The sequence below is a fragment of the Crinia signifera genome, chromosome 4 (genome assembly GCF_055691185.1).
Source record: "Crinia signifera chromosome 4, ASM5569118v1, whole genome shotgun sequence".
Classification (NCBI taxonomy): Eukaryota; Metazoa; Chordata; class Amphibia; order Anura; family Myobatrachidae; genus Crinia; species Crinia signifera.
The window spans coordinates 165,764,542-165,791,684 of NC_139220.1; the positions used below are offsets into that span (position 1 = coordinate 165,764,542).

A 27,143-nucleotide genomic window follows, 5' to 3' on the forward strand; every position below is an offset into this window, starting at 1 on the left:
ATGACACTGTATCAGTGCAGAACCTCAGGTAGACCGCTCCAGGTGGATAATCCGGTACATGTGAATTATCCGGGCTGCCGATTTTGTCCTTCAGTTTAGTTAACTTAAGGACACCCGACCGACGCGATGCCCGTGATTTACTCCCAAATCGCGGGCATCGCGTCGGTCGCGGCCGTTATAAGGAGACGCGATCAACGCGATGTCCGCGATTTCCCATAGACAGTAATGTTAAAATTACTTGAAACGATTTCCCATGTTAAATGTATGACAGTAATGTTAAGTGATGTGCAAAATAAAATGACAATGTGAAATGGCCATATTGGCCCATTTCACATTGTCATTTTATTTTGCACATCACTTAACATTACTGTCATACATTTAACATTGGATATGTTTAAAAAAAAAAAGTTTCATGGCCCCCCACCACTGTTAACGCCACCCCGCTATTGACGCCAACCCGAAGCGTGGCGAGCGCAGCGAGCCCGCGAGGGGCGGCGGTACGCGTCCTCCGACCTTTTCATACCCCTACTATCCACATCGGCGTGGAGTTGGGAATAGAAAGTGTGGCGAGCGCAGCGAGCCACCGAGCCCGAAGCGCGGCGAGCCCTGCGAGGGGACGCGGATACCATTAACAGGTATCCATGTCCCCTCGCGGGCTTCACAGGTGTCGCTGCGAGCCCCGCGAGGGGACGCGGATACCTTCACAGGTATCCACCCGCGAGGGGACGCGGATACCTTCACAGGTATCCACGTCCCCTTGCGGGCTTCACAGGTGTCGCTGCGAGCCCCGCGAGGGGACGCGGATACCTTCACAGGTATCCACGTCCCCTCGCGGGCTTCACAGGTGTCGCTGCGCTCGCCACACTTCGGGCTCGGTGGCGCGCTGCGCTCGCCACACTTTCTATTCTCAACTCCACGCCGACGTGGATAGTAGGGGTATGAAAAGGTCAGAGGACGCGTACCGCTGCGCTCGCCACGCTTCAGGTTGGCGTCAATAGCGGGGTGGCGTTAACGGGGCGATGAAAATTTTTTTTAAAAAACATATCCAATGTGAAATGGCCATATTGGCCCATTTCACATTGTCATTTTATTTTGCACATCATTTAACATTACTGTAATAATTTTAACATTGCTGTCTATGGGAAATCGGGTGCATCGCGTCTTTTAACATTACTGTCTATGGGAAATCGTGGGCATCACGTCGGTCGCGTCACGGCCCCTTATAATGGCCGTGACCGACCCGATGCCCGCAATTTTTTGGGCGCGATGAAAAAATCGTCAGCCCGGATAACTCACAAGTACCGATAATCCTGTACTATGATAAATTGAATAGCATAATTTAGCCAATAAAAAGTAATAATGGCTTAATGGCTATGGAACAGGTATGCGGAGGTGTTGCATTGATGCGAGTGATGCTACTGAACTTAAAAATGAGGTTATAAAAAAAAAGTGTTTAATTTAAATTTTTCCGAAACTTATATAAAAATACTGAGAAAATAATATTCTGACATTTTTCTGTAATGGAGTTATGAAAGGATTTTAATTTGCTGGAAAACAATTGATTGCTATCATTTGTCAACCTTTACTTAAAAGTAGTAAAAACCAGCCGTATGAAACCTTTAAAAAACTTTCAATCCTTTCCTTATGGCTGCTAACAACCTTAGCTATTTCAGCTGACACGCATGCATTTTGTAGAAAAGTTATGCAACTTCGCTGTGGCAACCACTAACTGCCATTTCTATTTGGACCTTGCATTTCTTGGTTGTGCACATTTGTGCAATGTATGCAAGTTTCATAAAAAAAGAACTAACTTTCATAAACTCAAATTTCATTAGATTGACTATTAATATCATTATCACATAGCTGCGTAACATGTAACCCCTTGTTTCTACTTGTTGGAGTGTGTTGACTAATAACCTCTGTTTTAGAGTGGATTATTCCATTAACCATAGCTAAAACTCATACTCCCGAGATCAGTCGCTGCAAGTTATGGCAAATCCATTACATAGATGTCTGGAGTGAGACGGAACAAGAACTATTAGTATTAAGATAGAGACTGAAAAGTGATGTTAGGTAAACTGGTCAAAGATGGGAAAATTAAAATGTTTTCATCCGTGACTAGAGAAAAAACACGATTACAGCTCTTTGAGAGAAGAAAATAACAGGACTATGTATTGAAGTACAGACAATGCAAGAAAACAACTGTAGATAGAAGAAAATCATTACCAAAACACAAACATGTAAATTGTTATGTCATATTTGTTTTGTAAGGTAAGTTCAGAAAGAAAACAACCATTAAAACAGAAAATAAAACATTTAAAATCAATGCAAATATGTTGGCATAATCTACAGTACAACCAATACCAGAAAAATAAGTCATTTGGCAAGATGACTATTCAAAGAAAGACTGGAGAATTAACCAATTCAGTCACATAAGCCAACAGTTCTTGGAGTTTCAAAGAATCCATACCACTACTTAATAATGTTATTCAACAACATCATTGTTCAAAAAAAAAAAAAAATCAAAACTGGTTATGATTTTACTTTTCAAAAATGTTAAAATCTTTTCAGGCTTCTGATCAATACCCTTGGGGAGAATTTTAAAGTTAATTGAACTCCAAGTAGTTTGTACACACATGTGGATACTGAAAGCACTTACTGCTCTGCGGGACGCATCGCAATGAATAGTGATCTGTTAAATGTGCAAAAATGTATGTAAGGATAATTGCCTGGATCAATGGTTTTTTAGAAAAAGTGGTTTATGTAGTGTTCAGAAAACAGATTGTATTATAACAAACATTTTTATTACAGGGATAGATCTTATTTCAGTCTGTATAACATACAGGTTGAGTATCCCTTATCCAAATAATTCCGAAAACCATAGTTTCCAATATATATATATATATTTTTTTTTTTTTTTTCTAAAAACCTACTGGGTACATCTGTAACTAGCACTAATGGGGAAAAAATGTATCTGGCATAGGTGCAAGAAAATATGATTGCTTGGCACATTAAATATATTTATGTGTATTTCAGGTGTTAGATGTGCATGTACAAAATAATTGCAAAATACCTCAAGATAACTCATTCAATGCTAAAAATTATTCCAAAATATGGAATAATCCGTTATCCAAAATGCTTCTGTTTCCAAGCATTTTTGATAAGGAATACCCTTGGGCGGAGCACTTGCTCCAGGCGCCGAAATATCCCAGGGTGCCGGAGCCATGCACTCTGCCGCCGACTCCCCCGCCCTGCTCGCCTGCTCTCCCAGCAAGCCAGTGGTGTACAGTGTTGCAGCCGGCGCCGGGAGCTGCAGGAGGAGTGTGTCAATGCCGGCACCGGGAGACCCTGCTGTGGGCAGGAGAACAGTGTCACAGCCGGCGCTGGGAGACCCTGCTGAGAGGACGCGATGTGGTGAGACCTGTCACACAAGGTGACAGTCAAATATTGTGGCACATCTACTTTCTTTAGTGCATTATGATGCAAATAGTCTTTTTTTATTATTCCATATATCTCCTGGGTGTCAGCATTGTGGCAGCTGCAATTATGGGACAAGAGGGACTGCCTTTGTCTCCCCAGCCCCTCTTCCTCCTCTACCCTCCCAGGGTCCCCAGCACCCCCCTCAGTCTCTGCAGCCTCCCCAATCTTCCACCAGTTATCATCTCTCCCCCTTCTCCCTCCCTGACTCACCAGTCCCCTCACCCTCTCTTTATCCCGGTCCTGATCTCCCTTTGTACCCCTCCCTGTCTCCCAAGTACCCCTCCCTGTCTCCCCTGCTTTCTCCCTTTCTCCTCAACCCCCCCTTGTAATATAGTATGTAATGGGCATCATGTGTGGCTTTATGTGTAATGGGTATTGCATAGTTCACAAAAATGTGCAATGGGCATTACGGCGTGTGGTCTAATGTATGGCCGTGCCCCCTTTTTGTCGTGCAAGAGCCCTGCCTACTACAAATCGGGGGGGGGGGGGTGACATGCCCTTGCTCCGGGCACTGTGGCACCTAGCTACACCACTGACTACTGCATTTAGCAAAAGTGTTAATTGAGGACATTGTTTTGCATACCAATTTATATATATATATATATATATATATATATATATATATATATATATATATATAGAAATTTTGAAAGGAGGGCACTCACCAATTCGCAGATAAAATTTTTCAATTTATTCGATTCATTAAAATATTGAACCTCAAACAGTCGTCGTCAACGTTTCGGTCCGCATTTCAGACCTTCTTCAAGACTGACAGCAAAGCAGCAAGAGATCATACTCCAACAGAGACCTAATTCACACTGGACCCATGATGAACATATATACCCGCCTCAACAGGAAGTGCTTTACCCCAACCAATGGGATTACATACAAATCAATTTACTTTATAACACTGACACAGCTTATATTTAGCTGTATTACATTATCCAACAGGATGTGTATATAGCCTGTAAGCTGTATTATATATAGCACAATTAAGGACCTAGAAGATCGGCAGCAATGTATTGCAATAGCGCGGCGTGCGTTCCATCTCTGTGGAACGCACCGCCATCTTGTTTCCGCTATCCGCATCCTGTCTTATAATGCAACTTAAGTCATATGCATAGTCACACTGTCCCCCCGTAGGCACTCCGACTTGGTGTCTACCTGGATCAAACGTTTAGAAGAACAAGCGAGCCTGATCATCTACGCGATCGTCTGTGTAAATACATACAATATGCCACGAGCGCGTCACCCGGATGTGACGCCCACTTCCGGAACTCACACTGTTGATGTGGTTGCCCTGGTAACGCGTCACTTGCTTGTGACGTGTGTCTCAAAACAGCGTAATGCTGTAGCAGCACTTCATTAAAGAGATCCCACCTGGGACCCAGATCTATATATTCATTATCGCCAGGGCAACGCAGCAGCTAATTGGATGTGCTTATATTAATTCATATCATAACCTATATTGCTGCTATACAACCATACATTATATTATATTGGCATGCCAGGCTAGCAATACTCTATATCAAAAATCTAACACCATGTCGATGCCTTAAAGGGCCAGTGTCGGAATCAATGCACAGGACAAAAAATATATAAAGATTTTTGTACAAAAAAAGTTCTCCAAAAAAACCTTATTCAGCGGGTTCACAGTTCACCATGGTCTCAGCTCTATAGATATGATACAACAAGTTCAATAAACACGAACAATACATACATATATTACGACACACAAAGAGTCAACCCATGGGTTTATTCACCCATAAATTGATGTTAGATATTTACAGAGGGCAAAGTAATCTTTTGTCCTCCCTGCTCCACTGTATCTACAAAAATTGAAGGAAAATTCTTTAGGAAAAAATTCATATATTTGAACAAGTAAAATGTCCATGGTCGACACCCTAGTGTAGACAGTTCACTCAATAGCAATACCGTCCAAAGATACCGTCCCTTACCAGTGGTCTAGGTAGCATGTTGATGTTAAAAAAGATATGTCTACTGATCCGTCCGAAGGACCCATGGAACCTCACAAATAAACACTGTACGGCATATGCTCATTGAGTCCCCTTGGTGAGCATGTATCAAGCTTTTGTATCCACTTGAGTTCCCTTTGTTTCAAAAGTTTCTCCCGATCCCCTCCACGGATCGGAGCTAGTACGTGATCAATGATCATACTTTTTAGACTAGCGACAGAGTGGCCTTTTAGAAAAAAATGACGTGCCACAGGCTTATCTGAGCCCTTTTTCTCGAACGCCTCCCTTATAGAGCGTCTGTGGTTGGCCATTCTTTCACGAAACGTTCTAGTTGTAAGGCCAACATAGTAGAAGCCACAAGGGCACACAAGAAAATAAATGATATATGTTGTCTGGCAAGAGACCCTATGCTGGATCGGAATTCTCTGATTGGTGTGTGGATGTGCAAACGTTGGTCCAACCAACATCGATCTGCACGTAGTGCAATCAGCACAGCGATAGCAGCCTTTCTTGCCCCTCTGTAACCAGCTCTTGTTTTCTTGGGCCGGCATCATCGTAGGCCTCATCAGCATCTGTTTGAGATTCGGACCTACGATGATGCCGGCCCAAGAAAACAAGAGCTGGTTACAGAGGGGCAAGAAAGGCTGCTATCGCTGTGCTGATTGCACTACGTGCAGATCGATGTTGGTTGGACCAACGTTTGCACATCCACACACCAATCAGAGAATTCCGATCCAGCATAGGGTCTCTTGCCAGACAACATATATCATTTATTTTCTTGTGTGCCCTTGTGGCTTCTACTATGTTGGCCTTACAACTAGAACGTTTCGTGAAAGAATGGCCAACCACAGACGCTCTATAAGGGAGGCGTTCGAGAAAAAGGGCTCAGATAAGCCTGTGGCACGTCATTTTTTTCTAAAAGGCCACTCTGTCGCTAGTCTAAAAAGTATGATCATTGATCACGTACTAGCTCCGATCCGTGGAGGGGATCGGGAGAAACTTTTGAAACAAAGGGAACTCAAGTGGATACAAAAGCTTGATACATGCTCACCAAGGGGACTCAATGAGCATATGCCGTACAGTGTTTATTTGTGAGGTTCCATGGGTCCTTCGGACGGATCAGTAGACATATCTTTTTTAACATCAACATGCTACCTAGACCACTGGTAAGGGACGGTATCTTTGGACGGTATTGCTATTGAGTGAACTGTCTACACTAGGGTGTCGACCATGGACATTTTACTTGTTCAAATATATGAATTTTTTCCTAAAGAATTTTCCTTCAATTTTTGTAGATACAGTGGAGCAGGGAGGACAAAAGATTACTTTGCCCTCTGTAAATATCTAACATCAATTTATGGGTGAATAAACCCATGGGTTGACTCTTTGTGTGTCGTAATATATGTATGTATTGTTCGTGTTTATTGAACTTGTTGTATCATATCTATAGAGCTGAGACCATGGTGAACTGTGAACCCGCTGAATAAGGTTTTTTTGGAGAACTTTTTTTGTACAAAAATCTTTATATATTTTTTGTCCTGTGCATTGATTCCGACACTGGCCCTTTAAGGCATCGACATGGTGTTAGATTTTTGATATAGAGTATTGCTAGCCTGGCATGCCAATATAATATAATGTATGGTTGTATAGCAGCAATATAGGTTATGATATGAATTAATATAAGCACATCCAATTAGCTGCTGCGTTGCCCTGGCGATAATGAATATATAGATCTGGGTCCCAGGTGGGATCTCTTTAATGAAGTGCTGCTACAGCATTACGCTGTTTTGAGACACACGTCACAAGCAAGTGACGCGTTACCAGGGCAACCACATCAACAGTGTGAGTTCCGGAAGTGGGCGTCACATCCGGGTGACGCGCTCGTGGCATATTGTATGTATTTACACAGACGATCGCGTAGATGATCAGGCTCGCTTGTTCTTCTAAACGTTTGATCCAGGTAGACACCAAGTCGGAGTGCCTACGGGGGGACAGTGTGACTATGCATATGACTTAAGTTGCATTATAAGACAGGATGCGGATAGCGGAAACAAGATGGCGGTGCGTTCCACAGAGATGGAACGCACGCCGCGCTATTGCAATACATTGCTGCCGATCTTCTAGGTCCTTAATTGTGCTATATATAATACAGCTTACAGGCTATATACACATCCTGTTGGATAATGTAATACAGCTAAATATAAGCTGTGTCAGTGTTATAAAGTAAATTGATTTGTATGTAATCCCATTGGTTGGGGTAAAGCACTTCCTGTTGAGGCGGGTATATATGTTCATCATGGGCCCAGTGTGAATTAGGTCTCTGTTGGAGTATGATCTCTTGCTGCTTTGCTGTCAGTCTTGAAGAAGGTCTGAAATGCGGACCGAAACGTTGACGACGACTGTTTGAGGTTCAATATTTTAATGAATCGAATAAATTGAAAAATTTTATCTGCGAATTGGTGAGTGCCCTCCTTTCAAAATTTCTATATTGTGGACTAGTGCCTTGGAGTGAGCACTACCGGGATGAACTTTTGAATTGTGTGCGGATTCCTATGCATATATATATATATATATATTAAATAACAACAGCGTAAATAAATCTAATACTTAAATCTGCAATATTTTATGAAAAAGGCTTCACACTGAAAGCATTTGGAAAACAGCTTGAAGAAAAAACATGTACATTTCCAAACATTTCTACCACTGTAAGCTTCAGTGCTAACTCAGCAGGGAGGCTCCCCTGCACAATGCTTTGTCAATTGCAGTTTACAGCATGTAGAAGAAAGTTAGGCGAAGCCATCAACTGTTCGGAGTATATGATGGTTACTGATGGATTTTCATTTCCTTGCTTATATTTTTATTAGCTGAGAAGATGGAGTAAAGTTTGACGAGTCTGGCTTTATTTACAATTACTGGGAATTGCTAGTCTGACACTTCTGTTCACAGGCAAGGCCTAGATATTTTCTGGTTATAGCCGCTGCTTAAAAATTTTGTGGAAAGACTTTGAAAAATGAAGCTGGTTAAAAAGTAGACACAACTTATCCTTACTCATAGAGAGAATTAGCTGTGCATTAATTAACTATTTCAGTAATTTTGCAAGCAAATACGAGATGCTTTATTTCATTTACTTCATCTGTGAGTAAAGAAAATATGTTTTGAAAACCATCTTTCAGAAAATCTTATTTATTGACTGTAACCATATTGAAAATATAAAAATGTCCTTGGAATTTTCAATGCTTTAACAATAAGGGGTTAACACCTCTCAAACTCTTCCCTGAAGCATAATGAAATGTTTGTTTAACAGCCAGCGGCGTAACTAGATTTTCGGCGCCCCCCTGCCGACAATGCAGGAGGCGCCCCCGGTAAAAAAAAAACGGAGCGGAGGGGAGCCGTGGTACGGCGGTGGGGAGGGGGGGGTTGTGTTCTGTGTGTGTGTGTGTTTGTATGTATGTGTGACGTGTTTGTGTGTATGTGTGTGTGTGTGTTACCTCTGGCCGGCGTGGCCGGCTGGCCGCATCCGTCTGCGCCGGGTCCCGGGCGGCTCTCCCGTTACTGCTGCTAATGAAAAAGTGACACTTGGAAAATGGCTGCCCCCATACTGCAGACGAAAAACTGTCTGCGGTATGGGGGCAGCCATTTTCCAAGTGTCACCTTTTTGTATTAGAACAGCGCTGCGGCTGCCGGGACTCGGGAGAGCTGGGACCCGGTGGTGCAAATAAAACCACCGGTCCGGCGGCAGAAGGCAACTATCATCCCGCAGCCCCCCCGGCGCCCACATACCCTCAGCGCCTCCCCGCAATCGCGGGGGCTGCGGGACGATAGTAACGCCACTGTTAACAGCAGATTCAGATGTAGGAGCAGAGCAAAACAAAAACACATTTATACCTTGGCAAATCCACGTTGCAATCCAGGTGGTAAAACCTCTTCCATTGCAGCATGGTTTGTTCAAGAGCAAAGTCGCTCCTTTTTTGTTTTGACTCAACTCTGAATCAACCCCATCATTTTCTACAATGCAATACAACTTCAAGATACTATACATTTAATGCAAAGTGATGATCCGGTAGTTGTCTACCAAGGATAAACATACCACGCCATAAATTCATGCCAGTGGTTCTCAAAGTGGGTGCCACAAGTTACTTGAAGGGGTGCCAAAGGTTGGTGGTCCATATTATAAAAGAGGCGACAAACCAGAAGTACAACTCTGTCAACAATCTCGGTACTTGTGTATTATCAATGGCATTTAAGGTACTATAGCATTAAATGACACATAATGTAATTTATTAATGCCTCCTCCCCCCTCCCCCCCAGTATCGACGTGATCCCAAAACGTGGCGAGCCCCGCGAGGGGCTGCGGTACGCATCCGACCGACCTTTTCATACCCCCACTATCCATGTCGGAGTGGAGTTGATTTTATATAGTGTGGCGAGAGCAGCGAGGGGACGTGTTTTATGTCACATGCATTACGCATCCGCTCGCCATGCTTCGGGCTCGCCACACTATATAAAATCAACTCCACACCGACGTGGATAGTGGGGGTATGAAAAGGTCTGTTAGATGTGTACCGCTGCGCTCGCCACGAATCGGGATGACATGGATAGTGTGGGGGGAGGGGGCAAAATAAAAGACATTATATGTCATTTTACCATTAAATGGCATTATTCTAGGTTCCATCAGAACCGATATCTCATTGAATCGCATGCCATACAATAATGGCATGCGATGCGATTTTTTTATTGCTTCCTATCTTTTTAATGGATTCACTAACACAGAGCAGTGAATACATTACATAGGAAAATCGCATCGCATGCCATACAATATGGCATGCAATGCGATGCGATGCGATTTCACTACCATGAATATCCCTCTACGCAAATGGAGTAGTGGGTGCCGTGATAACACACAAGTACCACAATTTAATTACTAAACCTAAAGGGCCTCATACACTAAGATTTATTTATAACAGTTTCTTATATAGCGCACACATATTCTGCAGCGCTTTACATAGAATATTTGAACATTCAAAATCAGTCCCAGTGGGTATATTCCCTACCACATGTACACGCAGAAACAGACATTCTAGGGTTAATTCGTTGGCAGCCAACTACAACAATATGTCTGACATTGAAGTCATATGCAATTTCCCTTTAACTCCCCCTTGACCCTCCTGGGAGTGATTCCATACGATTTTGTACTTTTGCGCTATTTTTGCATAAGATATATCGTGCCACGATCAATCGCATGTTATATATGTTATGGTATCCAATTGTACATAAAATATATCTGATAGGCTGCATTAGGGAGCTAGGGGATGGAAATGCCAGTCAAATTTCCTGTGATATATTGCATGCAGAAAAAACACTCCATTTTCCATTCAATTTTGATAAATCAATAGTGCAGCACTAGCGATCTAGGGGCTCTGAACCGACACTCACAGGACCACGCATCAGATCAGATCAAAAAAACATATGATTTGCCACTTTACAAATGATATATCAGCCCGAAAGACCGAAACCAAATGAAATTGTGCAAAATCGTTGTAGTGTATGGGGTCCTTTAGAAGGACAGGAAAGAACTTTAAAAAAAAAATAACTTTAATCATTTAAAATGTGGTCTACAAAAATACAAAACCTACTCCTAATCTAGAACACCATGATTCAAAAACTATTTTGGAACCTCAGCATCAGGCACATGTTCTGGGGTTATAACAAATGAATAAGTTGAGAGAAATTGGAGACATTGGGGCAGATGTATTAAGCCTTAACAAGAGATAAATGCAAGTGTGATAAGGAGAGATAAACGTCCAGCCAATCACATCCTTACTAACTTTTTTCAAACACAACATGTAACATGGCAGTTAGCAGGTGATTGGCTGGATGTTTATCTCTCTTTATCACCCTTGCATTTATCTCTTGTTAAGGCTTAATACATTTGCCCTAATAAGAGAAGGAAACAATGGCAGGAAATTGTGGCTATTGCAGGGTACATATGTAGATACTATATAACAGGGGTGGCCAACCAATCAGAGCCAAAGAGCCCAAAAAAATGTTCTGGCAAGACAAAGAGCCGATACCATTTAAAAATGGGCGTAGCCTAGCTCCCAGAAGGCCACACTGCGTTTTTAAATGGGCTGTGGCGAGATAGAGTCATCACATACTGTTAATTTAGCCCTGGGGGGCTCAGGATGGCACCAAATGAAGTTATCTGCAGTGCATATAAATATTGTACATCAAGTGTGTGTGACAGCCATTGCCATGTTGACCTTTTAACTATGTTGACCAAGTGGGGATGACCTACTGACTGTCTACCTAATTTCTGTAGTTCTATTATACCACAGCCATAAAATACTATTACTTCAATCCATTCATTTTAATTAAGGAAAAACGTGAAAAAAATGAATTGAAAATTTAAAATATTGAATTTGTAGTCCGTTTCAATGACAGATGAATTGCATGTAACAAACACAGTTATCATTATGTACATCTGTTTTTAAACAATTAATAAATATATTAGATATTGTATTATACTGCCTGAAACTATAATAAATACATCATGAGATTATTATTATTCAGGCAGTATTTAATGGAAGTGTCTGTAGCATATTTCCAATTCCTAGGAGATAAAAATCACTTAAGCGTACAATTTATATAACAATTTTAATCTATTTCATAAGAAAAAAAAGTAATAGCTGTTTAAATAGAAATTACATTTCTCATCTCAAATACTTCACTTCCCAGATAAAGAAATGAAAAGCCATATAAAATAAAGCCACAATAAAGGTTTTGATGATAATAATAATTTGTATTTCAACCAAATTAATGGGTTAGATTGGGTGGAAGGATACTGGGCAGCAGCGAATGCTAACTGGCAAAATAAGCGGAGTTTACCTTGCTTAAATTTCTTACATCGGGAGACTAAAGCACATAGAAATTGGGCATTTTTCATAATGAATTACTCATCTAAAATGATATGAGCTAGTAAACTGTAGTAATTCATTTATGGGGAAAAAACAACAACTCAAGAACAAAAGTACATGCTGCTGTAGCAAAGTACAGTATATAGATGGTGTGGATATGGTGGAGCAAATGCTGTTGTGTTGTGGTTGTATCCCCTGCAATTGATAAAACTGTTGAACTGCTTTCCATACACCCCTTATTTCCATTACATACATTATATATGAGTATATTTTCTCTTTGTGACAAAGGGTCCGATTTATTAAGCCCAGTGAAGTGATAAAGTATCTGGTACCACTGGCCAACTGTCTCCTAAATGTCATTTTTCAAACAAGCCTGTAACATGACAGTTAGGAGCTGATTGGTACATTACCATCAACCACTCAGCCCCTAACTGTCAAGTTACAGGCTGGGTTTGAAAAATGACATTTAGGAGACAGTTGGCCAGTGGTAAAGTACCAGACACTTTATCACTTCACTGGGCTTAATAAATCTGCTGAAAAGTCCCTTGAGTTTTCTTTGTGACATGATGAGCACCCTGGCCTACAAACAGAATTACCCAGTCTTAATAAGGTTTTCAACAAAGCTATATTTCCATATTTACATGGCATTAAACTTTTGTTCTGCCTCATAACAGCATGTAATCCAAATGTGGAAATATCATAGTCCCCTGCTTTAATAACTGCCATTAAAATCACCAACACTTTTATTAAGGTTAAGCTGTTGACGCCAAAAGAAAGGGGAATCTAAAATGTTGAAACCAAATTTTTTTTTTTCAGTTAAGAATATGGTCGAGCGCCTCTGAAAGGAGTGGATTGCCAATAAGCAGCTGCTAGGGAGTAGGGATAGTCAGTCCCTACAACATTGACCAAAAGGAAGAAAAACAGAAAGAATAGCAGTACTCCTATTAAATTAAAAACAAGTGTAAATTGAAACAAATGACAATACTTTACTTCACATTAAAACTAGAGATGTGCAGGCTCTGATTTACTCTGATTTCAAAGCAGGATCTTATTGGCTATCAACTGTCAACAACTGTCATGTGATTTGGGATAGCCAATAAGATCCTGCTTTGAAATAAAAAAAAATAAAGACCACCACTAAAGAGTAGGAAATAAAAAAATATAAATGCCACTCTCTCAGGAATAATTGTTATGGAACATCCGTTATTGGAGTACGCAAAAGTCAGATTAATAATGTGCACTGTACCATAGATGACTTTTGGCTGTCTCACTGATGTGTAGAATTAAGTGGACCACCAGGTGGGTACCAGAGTCCTCACTATTAGTACGGTGTCCTGTTGTAAAACCGCTGGAAGAAGTATAAAGCTGGCAGGCCCAAACACTGGATTCAAGCATCTTCTCTCAAAAAAGGCTGCAGATTAAATTGGAAAACCGGAGGAGATGCAGAGTGGTGTTGCAAATGGCAATGCCAGGTGGTAGTGGAAGCAGCTGAAATCAACCTTCCTCCCTTGAGGGTTGTTGCAGGAGGAGCTGGGCCACCAGGAAAATATCCAGAGGAGAGATACAGCTCGCAATGATGGATGATGGCAGAAATATGGTCACTCCAAGTTGGCAATGGATGGAAATACCGGCATAGATAGTCTGTTCCCAAATTGGTGAACCAATCCTGGAGATATGGCAATAACAACTAACGCATTTCACTACCTGCTGCAGCTTTCTCAAATAGAATCTAAAATGTTGACATGTAAACCATGGGGTAAACATGAGAGCAGGGGTAAGGACAGAGCATGTGGGGGTGGGCAATACTGCAGAGAGCAGAGGGTAGAATAGGCAGAAGTGGGAACGACTAACAAGAAGATAAATGTATTTTTTTTGTATATCCCCCACAAGCTACTTATTTGATTTAAAGGCTAGTAGAGGCAGCCATGAGTACAAAGAAGAGGCAGGCTGGCTCTTCTCTGAGGAGTAGGATAGAAAGAGGAGGGAGATGAAGGATTAGCCTGGAAAATAACTTACTAGCTAAAGATGGTCGACAGTCATTAGTTCGACACCACTAGGTCAAAATACTGCAAGGTCAACATGGGTCTAGGTCGACATGGGTCTAGGTCGACAGGTGTTAAAATCGACACAAGCATTAGGCCGACAGTCAAAAGGTCGACATGGGGTTTTTCGCTGTTTTTTTTTACCCAAATGTCGACACAGTCAACATGGACACAGGATTAAGTGCACCACGTTCGCTCGCCATGCTTCAGGCACACTGTTTTATTCACCCACCGTGCCCTAGTATGAAAAACCCCATTTTGACCTTTTGACTGTCGACTGGATACATCTAATGGATACAAAGATTTTTTTTTGGATCAAGTAGTGCGCATTAGAGCAGCTTAACCTGTGCAGTAGGTGTGTCACCACACATAAAGCAAAAAGGAAAAGAATACTGACAGTTTTTTAAGCGCTCCTTCAATGTGTATATTCTAATGTCACTCCATCCCATGCATCATTGATGATTGATCATGTAAAAAGAGAAACAGCAATATAGTGTGATACCGTAAATACAGGATAATTCACCAGAATTTCTATTTAAGGTAGGAATCGTACCCTGTATAATTGTCCACTTAGCTCAGAAGTAGACTGTATAGGCTTTTGAATGGGAAATAGGTCCTCAAATGGATCCTCCTGGATTCTCCACTTTTATCCAATATGTGGGAACATCAAAGAAAATATCTCCAAATGGTGAAATACCGTTTTAATAAATTAAAAGCAAATGGGTGTAAACAATGGACTCTCACCGGAAATCTATGTCCACTATGCAAGTGAACAAACACAGCACGAATGGTATAACTCAGGCTTCCCTGGATGCTGGCCACAGATGTTCAGTCCTGATGTATTGTCCAAAGTATAACAGTCCCCTCCGCCGACGCGTTTCAGACTATCTGTCCTTTATCAAGGCATGTTGATCTAATGCTTGTGTCAACCTTAACACCAGTCAACCTTGCAGTATGTCGACCTAGCGGTGTCGACCTAATGACTGTCGACTATTTTTAGGTCGACCAACCGACCGTATTCCCTGAGACCATGCTGTGTGTGTGTGTGTGTGTCATCAGAACAGATAGGCTCATATATATAAAAAACAGAAAAAAAGTAGCGCTAGTAACACCAATGAACATTAGTATGAAATTTAATGACAGGAATTAAAAACAAAACCAATTGATAGTAAAACCACAGGATCCGTTCCTATATATGCCACCACAGGTTGGATAAGTTCCAATAGTGTCCAAAGGATGATGAGATGGGCACCAGTTAGTGGTGTGCTGGTAATAGATGTATAGTTACCACAGTTGTCACACTTCGGTCACCAGGAGGAATTGTTCCATTCGGAGTGCATGTCAGCACTAACTCTCCAAAACAGGTGAAGGTGCCATACGTCCAATGGAGGAAATGTGCAAAGGAGCGCAATAATGGCGCAAGTGGTGGCTGGTCCGGATCAAGTGAAGTAAAAAGTGCTGGGTGCAATGTCCAGGGCTCCTGACGCGTTTCCCTGCAACTAGGTGCAGCTTTGTCAAAGGATTATTCCTTTGACAAAGCTGCACCTAGTTGCAGGGAAACAAATTCATTTTTGCAACATTTTTACTGTATAGACAACCATAATGGTGGGTTAGAAAATGTATTTAATTTAGTTTATATTTCATGGAGATATGAAGATGATCTTGTAAAAATACTTTCCCAAAAATACCACTTTTGACATAAGACAATGTTTAAAATTACATTTAATTGAGTCTAAAATACAAATTACTGTTACAACCCTTGGGGATTGTATAGAATATCGGAATTCTCGGATTGTCCCTTCTGCACAAAAAACAGGATAAGCCGCCGGGTCGACCAATTGTGTCGGCAAGGGATTCCATTTATTACGACACTGCCAGGTACTTGGACTTTTATCTACAACCAGTGGTGCAGAAAGAACCCACCTACCTGAAAGATACCAACACCTTCCTGACTAAGCTACAAGATCTGGGTGAGCTACCGACTAATGCCTTACGGTGTACTGCTGATGTAATTAGTCTTTACACTAACATTCCACTACAAAGGGGCCTCCGAGCCACAGAAGACTTGTTGAATAGAAGTGACATCTACCAGGGTCCATGCATTCCCTTTTTCATTAACTTGCTTGAACTCTCTTTGGACAGAAACTATTTTTTGTTTGACCATGTCTTTTACAAACAGGTGTTGGGCTGTGCAATGGGCAGTTGCGTAGCTCCAGCCTACGCAAATGCTTTTATGTTTACTGTAGAGAACTGCTTATTCTTCCAGCATAGATGGGCCAACAAAATACACTTCTTCACAAGATATATAGACGATCTGTTTATAATATGGCTGGGTACCAGAGAGGAGTTTGTGTCCATGATGCAGGAAATCAACACCGGGGATGTGAACATTAAATTCACATACAATATACAAACACACAGCATACATTTTTTGGATGTGGCTGTGTATAAAAAAGATAATAGCCTGCAAACTTCCCTATACACCAAACCCACGGACTGCAACACCTTGCTTGCAGCATCCAGCTTTCACCCAGCTCCCTTGATAAAAGGCCTCCCATTCTCACAATTTTTAAGGGTACACAGAATCTGTAGTGATCCCTTAGATGAACAAATACAAATGGACAGGATGAGAATAAAATTCCTACAACGGGGATATACTAACAAGAGTCGTATGGCCTCTATGAACAAAGCATTAATACAACCCAAAATACAGACCCCTAAAACAACCAATAAAGCAGAAGAGGCGGTAATTTGGGTGAACACATACTCTACAGCTAGCACAGCCATAAATCGCACAGCAAAAAACCACTGGCCATCGATACAGAATGATCCTGCACTTGCAACCCCTTAAAAACAAAAGACTACTGTCATGTTTTAAACGGGGCAAAAATGTCAAAGACCACATTATGCATACTGACATCTCAAAATTGACATCTAAGCCAGATACACATTTCCTCACTAAAAAACCAGGAGTATATAAATGCCTAGGGTGTACAACATGCACTTACCTAGAAACGGGGGACTCCTTCTTACACCCACATTCTGGTAAAAGACTCAAAATCAAACATGTATTAGGCTGCAATAGTCAATACGTGGTGTACTACATAAGGTGCCCTTGTGGAAAGTACTACATAGGCAAAACAGCCTGTACCTTCAAAGAGAGAATGGCCCAGCACAGAAGTGCAATCAAGAAAGCTTTAAGTGGCATACCTATTGACCAACCCGTGGCTAATCACTTCAAAACTCACAAGCATAATATGGCACAACTTAGATATAAGATGATAGATCATGTCAAACTTAAAACGTTTAGAGAAAGGTTTGTCAGTCGCACAGAGGTAGATTTATTGTAACAAACGGGTGGACCCTCATAGCATAATTGATTAATTGAATATATGTAAATGCGAGGGTGTGCTACCAGAGGCACAGACAGGATATTTTAAGGAGGACAGAAAAGAGTGCCTTTTCTTAGTGCACCTAGAGAAATAATACTTAGTAAAACATCACTTTTATTGAGTTCATTTAATAGTTGCGAAGATATAAAAAGGACTGGACAACACATAAGACAACAAATAGTGATTTTTAAAAAGGATAAGAATCCTCACCTAGCGGGACCCCACTACCCGTTATCACCGTTATTATTTATAATAGATATAGTGTGGCACGGAAGACTTGTTTATATTACCAAAGTCATGTAATGTGGATAAGTCAGGTTTGTAACTTTATCATATACAATGTATCACAATAGTCCTGAGGCTCACTTAGTGCAGCCACCAGTACGCGCTTGAACACGGATGTGATGCCGTTTCAGCGCTGCTGTTAGGCTTGCTGGAGCCAGTAGTTCCACAACCTGCGTTCCAACCGCAGAGCTGAGTCTGAGGTGTGCCTGTGTGCACTCCCTCGCTCATGTGGATCTAGAACAGGCAGGGACACACACGGCTCTGGCGCCAGAGACCGTGTCAGTGTACTGATTGGGGACCGTGTCCAACGGAAACCCCAATGTAGCCAACAACAAATATATATACAGTTTGTAAGTGGGGAGGGGAAAGTGGGGTATTAGACACACTAGGTGTGTAGTCTCTTATGTGTTGTCCAGTCCTTTTTATATCTTCGCAACTATTTTAAATGAACTCAATAAAAGTGATGTTTTACTAAGTATTATTTCTCTACATGTCAAACTTAACCCTAGAGGGGGCGATAGAAACAAAACCTTCCTACAGCTAGAAACAAAGTGGATAGCACAACTTAATACTGTACACCCACATGGGCTAAATGAATACTTGTCCTTTTCAAGTTTCTATTAAAAACTCTACCTCTCAGAAGCAAAGAGAACTGTTGATACTGTAATGGAAAGACATGTAAAAGCGCAGCCTTGGACATAATGTTGCTTAGTTGAAGCAACAACTCCCTACATTTATTTAACCAAGAGATCTGCAACAATGTGTATGACAAAGTAGCGATTTATTTACACAAAGTATCTAACAATTAAGTTGTCTAAGGACATGCATTCCAACGTCTGTTATGTGCTCATGCTTTTCTTTAAAAAAAATGATGATGCGTTATATTGATATGCTGCTTTTATTTATTTTTCTTTCCAAACAGTGCTGAAACAATTATTACATTGTATCACAGATATGCCTTTGAACCTCTGATACCATTGCTATGTTTCCGTGGTAACGTTGTAAATGCACTTGCTCTATTTACCCTTAACTGTATGTAAATTTCACTTAATTATGCACAGTCACTGCTAAGAGACTGTCAATTACTGATGACATCACCAGCCTGCAGTGGGCGGGAGTTTTTCACGTGTGCTTTCACTGTTTGCCTGTTTGCTATAAATACATGACCTGCTTCTTTAAGCTGTATTCCTGATGACGGTTTGGAGACAGACCGAAACGTAGAAATACTACAATAAAAGAAGCAATTCTATTTCACTAGCCCATGAGTGCCGCTGTAATTCTTTCCATATCTATCTATCTATCTATCTATATATCTATATCTATATATCTGCAGCCAGCAGCTCGGTACAGCCTCCTAAGTAGTTTCAGGGCTTAGGTGCCTGCACAATGTTAAGGTAAATATGTCCGTGTCAGTGCGGCACTCCAAAGATACAGTACTTCGTTTAGGCAGGTAAAACCATTATTTTATTTAGAGCTCTAAATAAAATAATGGTTTTACCTGCCTAAACGAAGTATCTTTGGAGTGCCGCACTGACGCCGGACATATACATATACATATATATACACACACACACGTACATACATACATATATACATACATACATACATAAGCATGAATCAGCCCCAAACCTCATGCTGAAATCTGATTTTCAAAATTTCACGTAATAACTCCCAGAAAGGAAAGCGTAACGTGCAAATAGGTCAACTGCCCATAAAACATTAAACCTGGTCTAAAAGCTTATTCATGGGCATTTGTTCTATTTTTTATGATAAATGAGATGAAAGAACCATAAAAAATAAATAAAAACACTTACGTTCCATGAAGCAGTGGATCAAAAGGCGGATGTTGTGCTCCGTATACATGTTGAATACTGATTTGCAGGAGAAAACAAAAACAAAAATGTCAGTACAGAACTCAATACACAATAATAAAAAGTTTTAAAAGAATAAAATAATTCAGTAAACTTTACCATTCTTCCTATATACATCAATTGCCTATAATTAGTCTAACAAGGTGGCTCAGTGCTCCATACTGCCGTCTAACATTGATAGGGCCACATTTTTTACACACAGCCCCCCAAAAATATAAATATGTAAACTGGCTATTGATAAAAATTGACCCACTTGTGCGTTTGGGAATTTACACTGGTCACAGAGGTCAATGATTAACCTCAGTCTGTAATGCACTGCATAATATGGTTGCACTATATAAACCAGGGGTGGGGAACCTTTTTTCTACCGAGGGCCATTTGGAAAATTTGAAAACCCGTCGGGGGCCATATAAAAATGATCAACTTAAAAATACATGTGGGCAGTATACACAGGGCAGCGGCATATACACAGGGCAACGGCATATACACGTGGGCATTATACACACTGGCAGAGGCATATACACGTGGGCATTACACAGGGCAGCGGCATATACATGTGGGCATTATACACAGGGCAGCGGCATATACACATGGGCATTATACACAGGGCAGCGGCATATACACGTGGGCATTATACACAGGGCAGCGGCATATACACGTGGGCATTATACACAGGGCAGCGGCATATACATGTGGGCATTATACATGTGGGCATTATACACAGGGCAGCGGCATATACGCGTGGGCATTATACACAGGGCAGCGGCATATACGCATGGGCATTATACACAGGCAGCGGCATATACATGTGGCCAGAGACACCAGGACTGGCTAATTAATGCACAGCATTAATCCAGGGGTTGTCATTTACTCATAAAAAGTGGAAAAAGTGGCAGTGTCACCCCCAAACAGGTTTATGTGATTATCTCTGATTATGATAATCAGACATAATCACATAAACCTGTTTGGGTGTGAATCCAGGGGTAAATGACAACCCCTGGATCTGTCAGTCACTGGGGAAGGGAGGGTGAGAGGAGCAGCATTTACCTTTAACAGTTTTAGTTGTGGCAGCACAGCGTGATGGCTGCTGCTGCGGCTGTTGTAGGATGCTCCCGCCCATGCAATGATCCACGCGACCAGTCTCCCTCCCTACCGCCCGCATCATGCCCGCCAATCACTGTGGACGCATCACATCCACAGCCACTGTGATTGGCGGGCGCTGGTTCTCAACATTTCCCCGCAGCAGTCATCCATATGGGTGGGCGGGCGGCTGATTAGGTAGGAATCGGATTCTTGCTCGGTGGGCGGGCGGCTGCGATTAATCAGTAACATAGGCGGATGGGCGGGAGGGCGAATCAAGCTTAATCAGCCCACCGCCCGCCCGCCTATATTACTGATTAATCAGCCGCCCGCCCGCACAGCTATATTACTGCAGTAATATAGCCAGGCGGGCAGGCGGCTGTTAAACAATAAAATATGCAGTTGGACGGGCGGGCCGGACAAGCAGGGTGCGGGGGCCGTATCTGGCCCGCAGGCCGGAGGTTCCCCACCCCTGATATAAACAATAATACTTGTTTCAGGAAGGGTTCTCTTGTTGAAGTAAATAAAAGGCGTAGTCCAATACATATATACATACGGGTTGGGATTGTTTGGTCTACAGTATATTGGTCGACAAGCATTAGGTCAACATGGTTCTTGGTCTACATGGGTCTAGTTGACACAAGCATTAGGTCGACAGTGTCTAGGTCAATTGTCAAAAGGTCGACGTGGGTTTTTCAGTGTTTTTTTACCCGAATGTCAACACAGTCGACATGGACACAGTTTGAATGCACCGCATCCACTTGCTATGCTTCGGGCACATTAATTTATTCTCCCACCACTCCCTAATCGATGTTAGGGCATGAAATACCGCCTGTCGGCACATGTCGGTTCAAAAAACAGCGAAAAACCCATGCTGACCTTTTGACTGTCGACCTAATGCTTGTCTCAACCTAATGAACTGTCGAACTAAACCCATGTTGACCTAGACCCATGTCGACCTAATGGTGTTGACCCAATGCTTGGCGACCAACATACTGTAGACCAAATGACCGTATCCCATACATACTGTACATACATATGATGTCATCATCCTTAAAAATAAATTATTGTGCCAGTTACGTGGTGGGGTGTCATAGTCACCCTGTGGGCGTGTTTAGTGTTAGAAAAAAAATATCCCACCTTTTGCAATCAGTGGTGATAGCAGGGAAGCAAGAAGGAAGGAGAAAACTCTATAAGGAGGAAATAGGGGGTGCCCATTATAGTTAGAACACTCATACCCCCACTATCCATGTCGGCATGGAGTTGATTCTATATAGTGTAGCGAGCCACCGAGCCCGAAGCGCGGCGAGCCCCGCGGGGGGACGCGTAAAACTAAGCAAGTAGTTTAGTGGGCGCCCAACTAACATATAAGTACCCTAAAAACTTATGTGTGTTGGTAGATTGAAATATTGATACAACTATACCTTTGAAACATTGTTATGCTTAAAGGTTAATATAATTTAGCCCAGAGTGCAAACCATTATACCAGCAGGGAATCACAGTAAAAATCAGATAACATATTAAGTCTAAATATTTTTAATTTTTACATCTTTTCAGGGGAGTAATTATCTATACATTAATTAGTTTATTGTATTTATTTAATTAAATAAACAATAGGTAGTTTACCATCACTTGATCCAAATTGTACAGATATTGGTTAGAATATAAAAAATCTGTCCACTAAAAATAAGGATCCAATAATTTATGCCTCTGCATGATTTATAAAAGGTGACAAAACTGAACAGATTTACTGGTAAAATATATATATTTAGGAGGGACATATAAAAAGTGCCTCATAAGCACTACGATGTAGATAATTGGTTGTGCCCTACCTCAAATAGAAGACAGAGTTATGAGATAATCTGCTTCAACATACATGTATTTTAAAAAGTAATCAAATAAAAGTTATATTTTAAACAATAAATCAATTAAGAGTGCCCCAGAAGAGACTTTGTCAGCCTTTATCCAGCCTCTCTTTAGCTGGATTCCCCTATCTTTACACTCCACTGAGAAGTTGCTGCTTGTTCTTGGGACATTTTCCCTTCAGTTTTGCCTTCATCAAGTGAAATGCATGCTCAATCAGATTCAGGCCAGGTGATTGACTTGGCCATTGCATAACATTCCACTTATTTGCCTTAAAAAACTATTTGGTTGCTTTTACAGTATACTGCGGGCCATTCTCCATCTGCACTGTGAAGCACTGTCCAATTAGTTCTGAAGCATTTGACTGAATAGAAACATATAATATTGCCTGAAACACTTCGGAATTCATTCTGTTGCTGTTGTCAGCAGTCACATGATCAATAAATACAAGGGAACCAGTTCCATTGGCAGCCATACATGCCCACGCCATGTCAGTACCGCCACCATGCTTCACTGATGTGGTGGTATGTTTTGGATCATGAGCAGTTCCTTTCCTTCTCTATACTCTTCTCTTCCCATGACTCTGGTACAAATTGATATTTGTCTCATCTGTCCATAGGATGTTGTTCTAGAACTGTAAAGGCTTTTTTAGATGTTGTCTGGCAAACTCTAATCTGGTCTTCCTGCTTTTTGTGGTTCACCAATGGCTACATATTCTGGTGAACCCTCTATATTCGCTCTTGTGAAGTCTTCTATTGATTGTTGACTTTGACACATATACACCTACCTCCTGGAGAGTTTTCTTGATCTGGCCAACTGTTGTGAAGGGGTTTTTCTTCACCAGGGAAGTAATTCTTTTGTAATCCACCACAGTTGTTTTCCGTGGTCTTTCGGGTCTTTTGGTGTTGCCGAGCTCTCCGATGCATTCTTTCTTTTTAAGAATGTTCCAAACAATTGATTTGGTCACACCTAATGTTTTTGCTATCTCTCTGATGGGTTTGTTTTGATTTTTCAGCCTAGTGATGGCTTGCTTCACTGATAGTGACAGCTCTTTGGATTTCATATTGAGAGTCGACAGCAACAGATTCCAAAAGCAATTATCATCACACCCAGAATCAACTCCACAGCTTTTACCTACTGAATTGATGATTAAATAATGTAATAATAGCCCACACCTGTCCATGAAATAGTTTGAATCGATTGTCTCATTACTTTTGGTCCCTTAAAAAGTGGGAGGCACATATGGAAACCATTAAAAATTTTCTACACCGTTCACCTGATTTGGATGTAAATACCCTCAAAATAAAGCTAAAAGTCTGTCGTTAAAGCACATCTTGTTTGGTTAATTTAAAATCCATTGTGGTGGTGTATAGAGCCCAAAATATGAAAATTGTGTCAATGTCCCAATATTTATGGACCTGACTGTATGTAATTGATAATACAAGTATTTTTATTTAGTGTAATGTCTGAATCAAAACAAAGGTTTATGTCACACTTTTATACAGAACTGAAAATGGCTATCCAGCACAATGTATTTATAAGGAGTACCAACACTGAACAAAGTGGCACAATGAACTGCTAAAATGTATAAATGCCAATTATTTTACAATGTGAAATAGTTCAAAGTAGATGTACTGGGACAGAAATGCAAAGGACATAAAAATTCCAGCCAAGTGTGGAAATAAAATATTTTATGGATTGCCACAGAGTGCGCTAAGTGAACAAACACAAACATGTTTTAAATCTTTAGCTTTCAAAATAGATATTTTACCATTTAAACACTGGAATAAATATTTTCATTAAAAAAAAAAGGTTTTCACAATGTTTTACATCTTAACATTCAATAATACATGCTTAACAGTTTGTAAGCAATTAAAAAAAATTCTGACACAAAATGTTTAACAAAAGTAGTTAAAAGTTTCAATTTAGTGAGGGCAACAAAGCACCCCTATAATTACTAGTGTTAAGAACAATACTGAATACTGAAGCCATTGAAAGCACAAGCATAAGATATACTCACTAACAATTTGCATTCCACCCACACAATAAATCTACTTATAAAATCGAGTCAGTAACAATACAATCTCGTCACTAAAAGAACATTTAAATGCAGAAAGCTTGTTTAGTTTTATTATGTGAACTGAATAATAAATCAAATGTACAGATTTAAAAATAAAAAAAGAGAGCAAACTATTAGTAAACAAGAACCAATAAAAAAAATAAAATAAAACCCCCCACCTCATAATATACCTATGGACAGAGACATTTCATTATGCAAGAAGGTGGGTGGTCAAATTATATCAGTCAAGTAGCAAATCTCATCTGCAAAGACAAGTTCTGACTAGGCCAGCTCAGTTTGATGCTAATTATACCAGAAGTATGGTGGTGAAAGAGGGTCAGGGTTTTGCCATGTAGTATGGACTATGATGCTGAAACTCCACAGGTCATATAGCTCTCTGTGCTGAAGACACTATACATAACTGAAGAATTACTACAACTAACAAAGGTGGACAGATGGTCAAGGCTGTCAGGAATCAGAATGTTCTTAAACAGCCCTAGTTCAGGGCAGGAAGCAAACTGGAGAAATACCAAGTCCCAGAACAGGTTAATAGCAAGCAGTATACAAAATTAAAATAAGTAAGCAAGCTAGGGTCGGGAATCTAGAATGATTAACCTGGGTCAGCAACAGGAAACCAACTGGGGAAAGCATCAAGTCCAGCACAATCCAAACAGACCTGCAATAAATCAAGCATCAAGTGACCTGAATTCTAGTCTTAGGGCCAGATGTACAAAGCTTCAAAAAGTGAAAAAATGGTGAGTGATAACAAACCAGCCAATCAGCTCCTAACTTTCATGTGACAGGTTGGGTTTCAAAAATGACAGGTAGTAGCCGATTGGATGGTTCTTTATCACTCTCCACTTAATCACTTTGTGAAGCTTGATACATCTGTCAATAAAACACTTACAGAAAGCTGAGGATTACCTGCAGCCAGTTATAGGGCGGAAAGCCAGTACAGCGCAGTATAATCAAGCGTATACAATTCTGACACTAAAACAACAACTGCTGTGTTTCCACTACCAGGGATGCTGGTTTAATATGAACATTAAAGGCAAACGAGGGGGGGGGGTTTCTGGTTGCTCGGAACCCAACGCAACCCCCCCCCCCCCATCATCCTTCTCTTGGCAACATGAAACACAAGAAACAAGCAAGGTTAATAAATGTAAGTGTTGGCAAATGTTATAGTTTAACCGACACGTGTAATAGAAGAATACGGATATGCAAAAGTTGTTAGTTAATGGTGCCCCCCTAGAGTCAAAATTGTATAGTACCCATTATTTTAAAGACTTAAATGTCATACCTTGGGCTTGGACTTGCTCTGATGCTGGATAATAGTGGAAGCAGGGGGTTTGATAAACTGTGCCCACATATGAGGGTGGACCTCAGGGAGTGAGCTGGTGTTTTGGGCCCAAACAAATATCATTTATAGAAGTTAAGTACAGAGTCTGTGAATCAGTAAACACTGAAATAATACTGAGACCAGAATGAAGTTCTTGGAATCGGCTGGAGTCCAAATATAATTTAGTCTGGATTGGAACCAGTAGAGTTCTTGGAACGGTTGAATATGGAGACTGGAATTGTCAGGAACTGATGGAGGCTTGTTATCAGGGTTGTCCTATGGTGATTATCGATGATGAAATGGAATGAGGATACAATACATTACAGATAAGTAAACGTTGCTCAGATCAGATACCAATAACACTGGAATCTGTCATCATCGTTGTAGCTTCCTGACATGCCTATGTTTGTTCACCAATGGTTACAGATATTGATGAAGACTGTAGAGATGAGCAGGTAGGCAGATGTAGTAAGCAAACATGCAGCACTGTGATACACACAGCGCAAGAAGGAAGCAGCAGGAATCGAAAACAGAAATTACCCCAATCTGTAAATTATATATACAATGCTCAAGTCATCGTGAGCATTTTAGATGTAGTAAGCAGTGAATACAGGAAGGCAATGGGGTTTGATTGTATTGATGGTACCGATGGACTCAGGATCAGTGGAGATAACTAGAAGAGATAGTAGTAGCAATACTGGGAATCAGATGGAAAAAAGGATACCAGTGATAACCACTGGGGGGTGTCAGGCTGTGCAGCAGGATGGACACTTGCACAATGCTATAGAAACCAAGATATGCTCCAAACATGGCGGAGGGCTGTGAGGAACAAGTACTTGCTG

At 41.0% G+C, this 27,143-nt stretch overlaps 1 protein-coding gene across 1 annotated transcript in view; it reads right to left on the minus strand.

Moving 5' to 3' along the window:
* The window catches only part of TBC1D22A (TBC1 domain family member 22A), a 548,927-nt gene that overhangs the window by 505,885 nt on the left and 15,899 nt on the right, over positions 1-27,143 (minus strand). The window contains exon 2 of the mRNA XM_083182915.1: positions 19,904-19,960. Within this exon, the coding sequence (XP_083039041.1) occupies positions 19,904-19,960 (57 nt within the window). The remainder of the gene's footprint in view (positions 1-19,903; positions 19,961-27,143) is intronic.